Below are 3,917 nucleotides of genomic sequence, written 5' to 3' on the forward strand. Positions count from 1 at the left end.
ATATATATATATATATGTTTGTTTTTTTTAATTAATTTTTTCCTAATTAAAAGATAGACTAAGTCAAACTACTAAAATACATTTTGCAACTCATTAAAACGATGAATTAATTTTTTTTAAATACTGCAAACATAAGCCTACTTGGCTGTGGAGGAGAAAGATCCTCGTCAGATGTACGGTACTTAAAAGGAAAGAATCACACCTCATGCTCTGCTACAGAGCAAATACAGTCATAAATGTGTAATGTTGCAATAGGAGGATGATTCAATACCGCAAAATGACATTTCTTCTCAGTGTACATAGATGAAAATGGCAAAGTTTTTATCCTTTGCTCAGCAGTAACGTTGGGTAGCACAGGTTACCGACTCAGATTATATCATAGGAAGTTTCCTGTTTGTTTGGATGTTGATAATAATTAAACCTACAAAAGAGACTTTGCATTCTTGTTTACATGGTCGCATTTACTCAGATAAAAAAAATGAAACATTTGCGTTTCTACAGAATGACCGAAAGTCTTCTTGCGCCCTCTAGTGGATTTTGGATTTTGTGGAGAAGAAACAAAACAAAACAAAAACACACACACACACACACACACACACACACACACACACACACAACATAAGGACACTAGAAAGCTTCCATTGAGTACATTTACACTTGACATCCAGACATGCTGCAACAGGTAAATAAAGACAGCTACTTCCTTCCGTGGTGATGCTGAAAATGCAAAAGAAAACAAAAGCACAACGTAGAAAATGAATGTAGGTAAGGATTGAAAAAAACAAAAAACAAAACAGAATCGTAAAAGTTGTTGAAAATGTTTTTTTTTAACTCTCATTTTTGCAGAACTGTTTGGATTAGCTTGGTGTACCTTTAACTTTAAGCTTGCTCTGCTGGTGCAGCTTGAGGTTTTTTCTTGCATTCTTCACACTCATGATGGCAGTGTCTGTTGAGATAAGAAAATTATAAGTACTTATAATGCTTATCTGCATGTTTAGTTAATAACGATTGTGTTCCTTTCTGTGTTGTGCAGGTGGCTGATAGAACTGATGACCCAAACGTTTGTCCCATATTTAAGAACTGTTTCACAGTTCTTTTTAGATTATATGTTTTTTCTTTGAGTATCCTTAGTTCGAAATCTAAAGTGACTGGACTGGTCAACCCTGATCCGGACCATTCAGCACTGAAACGAGATTCTATAAAATACAGTTTGAAATTTCCAAACTCTTTCCTTCTTTTTGTGAAAACAGAAAAAGAAGAATTTGGATGTAGACGTAGACATATATGCAAATTTTGACAAATAACTCTGTAAAATATTGAAAATAATGAGATGATATTAAACATTTGAAAAGCCATCGCCGTGCCCACCTGTGTCCTGGACCACACGGGCCTTTTCTGGACCAGGACCCAGATCCCGGCCCGTCTTTAATACCAAGCTCCTGGAACTTGCTTCGACAAGTTCCAATATACGAAGCTTTTCCCACAGCAAACCCGAGGAGCCCCGCAACTAAAAAGGAATCACATAAAACTCACAATTTATTTAATATTATTATTATTATTATTATTTTTATAACTCACAAAATCCCCATATGCAGAGAAAATAGAACAGACCTGCTAGTTTTGGAAAAGGGCCAAACCTTGCTGATGATTTCCAAACACCTGCATGGGAATAAAAACATTCACTTAAAATGAAATACAGCAGAGAAATACATTATCTGTGGTGTTTTTGGAGAAATAATGGAGTGTTTACCATTGTAGATTAGACCACCAGTGACAGCCATGCTCCCCACAGACAGGGGGAGAGCTGAAAAAAAAGAGAAGGGAAATTGGATAAATGATATTAAGACGCCAATAAAATGAATACAATGTCAGATAGAGATGCACCGATCACTTGGCCAGAGATCGGAATCGGATCATTTTCCCATGACTAAATCTTGTTTATCACCCAAAAAGCAAAAATTCCCACCATTTTTTTTATTAGTAAATGCATCAAACATCCTCACGTATTTGGGTACATTTTTTTTTTCAGTTTATTGAAAATCAAATGAAGGTCAGGTACACACACTTTAACATGTATGAATTTGTAATTCTTTAAATTTCTAAGGAATTCGAAGCTGTCTAGATGCCTGCAGCACATATACGCAACAATCTCTGGAAAAGAAATTAAAAACAAAACAAAAATAAAAAATCAGAATTAGCCAAAATCTTTACAGGAAAGGACCGAAACAAACCCCCCGGAAAACCTGATTCGTGTATCTCTAATACATGGGAATAAATATTTGTAGTAAAACATAAATAATGTTCCACTCTTAATTACTAAAAGCAGTAAAATGTCAGACTGTTCATCGTGACAGAGACTTTCTCAAAGTCAAGTTGCAAGATCCAGTGGCAACACGAGACTTTTTTTTTTTCCCTTCTTGGCATAAATCAATCGCCTTTTGCCCGTTTTCAAACTTTGACCCCTGGAGTAGTGGTGAGACTACTCCTGATTATTTGGAGGTCAAAGGGACAAATAGAGGAAGCGCTGATTGTTGTCGGTTCGTGTTTAACACAAGTTCATGACGAGGGAAGAGGAGAAGCAGCTGGAGCATGGAGTGGAGGAATGCAGAAAGAGAGAAAGAGAGAGGAGGGATAAAGATTATAAACTGTTGCCACATAAAACAAGTTTTCTGTTTTTTTGGAGTCCTAATCAGCCAATATCGATAGGATATTTCTCATCCACCACCTCGGTAACTTTGGTGCTGTTGTCTTTTGATACAAGACATAAACACCTCAGGTTGCTTTCATTTAGCCGTCACTTTGACAAATCATTTGTTTGTTTCGTCGCTCTTGTAGAACCATGCTTGCTTCTTTTTTTTTTTTTTTTTTTATCAGTTTGATCTACGTCATCATGGACATCTTGGACACTCCCAGCCGATCGCCGCCCAGCCGTAGCCAGAAACATACACAATGCAGGCTGTGCTACTTAGCTGAATTCTACTTTAAAAATGAAAATGTTCACATATGGAAGATATTTTTTGCTTTTGTTTAGTTTATTTTGAGGGGGAGATCCTGGCTCTGAAACCCACAGAGGAATGTAAACACACACTTCAGTGAATGAGTGACTTCTTCTACACATGGAAGAACACATTGAAGTGTTTTCTTGTTTGAACAATTTTAAAGTTGCGAGAATTTCTCATGTTCAGAAATATCGTGGCGTGTGCTTCATCTCTAAAAGGAGATCACCTCTGTACCAGAAGCTGTCCTCTTGGCACTCTTTCCACACCTTCCTCACATCTTCCCGGTGGACGTGAGCGTCGCTCAGGGGACACTGTGAGACACACACGCAGGACAGGTTAGGCATCAGATGAACACACAGCGGCCTCGGGTAATAGGAGTCATGTTTTTGATGATCTCTCACCTTCCAGCCCTGTTTGGCTGGAGCTGAATCAGGAGCAGCAGGAGTCTCTCCTGTCTTCACTGTTGTAGCTTCTCCACTTCCAGAACTCATAATGGAGGAGGTTTCACTCGTTGTACTACCAGCTGCGCTACACGACCTCTTCACTGCCGTCCTTCCGCTCTCAGATAAACTAAGGGGAGAGGCTCCTCCCTGGAGTAGTTTTTAAATTCCACCCCCCCTTTAAAAATCCTGACGACACACTGCACATGTACAGGTAATTCAGTGTGACGGAAAGAAATGACAGTATAAATCATTTTAATCAGGAAAAATACATAGTAGTACTACACCTGTAGGGTTGTCCTTTGTAATATGAGACTAAAAGGACAAAACAAAGCCTAGATTTATTTTATAATAGATGTTGTTTTGGCCACACATAATCAGAGAGCATATACAAAAGTCATCACTCTTTTTACTTTATGATTAATAATTTGAAAAACACAGTACTAACGTTGAATTTACCATAGCCTAGACAAAAGGA

General features: G+C 37.9%; 1 protein-coding gene across 1 annotated transcript; it reads right to left on the reverse strand.

Annotated features, from left to right (window-relative positions):
• Positions 1 to 860: 860 nt before the first annotated feature.
• Positions 861 to 3,550, reverse strand: ociad2 (OCIA domain containing 2). Its single transcript, XM_008407492.2, has 6 exons — positions 3,401 to 3,550; positions 3,226 to 3,310; positions 1,751 to 1,804; positions 1,612 to 1,659; positions 1,369 to 1,507; positions 861 to 946 (listed from the first exon to the last, which is right to left on the reverse strand). Exons 1-6 carry the CDS (start codon positions 3,488 to 3,490, stop codon positions 880 to 882), a joined length of 483 nt encoding a protein of 160 aa, XP_008405714.1. The 5' UTR covers positions 3,491 to 3,550; the 3' UTR covers positions 861 to 879.
• Between the last annotated feature and the right edge of the window lie 367 nt (positions 3,551 to 3,917).

Source organism: Poecilia reticulata, linkage group LG4 (assembly GCF_000633615.1).
Source record: "Poecilia reticulata strain Guanapo linkage group LG4, Guppy_female_1.0+MT, whole genome shotgun sequence".
Taxonomy (NCBI): domain Eukaryota; kingdom Metazoa; phylum Chordata; class Actinopteri; order Cyprinodontiformes; family Poeciliidae; genus Poecilia; species Poecilia reticulata.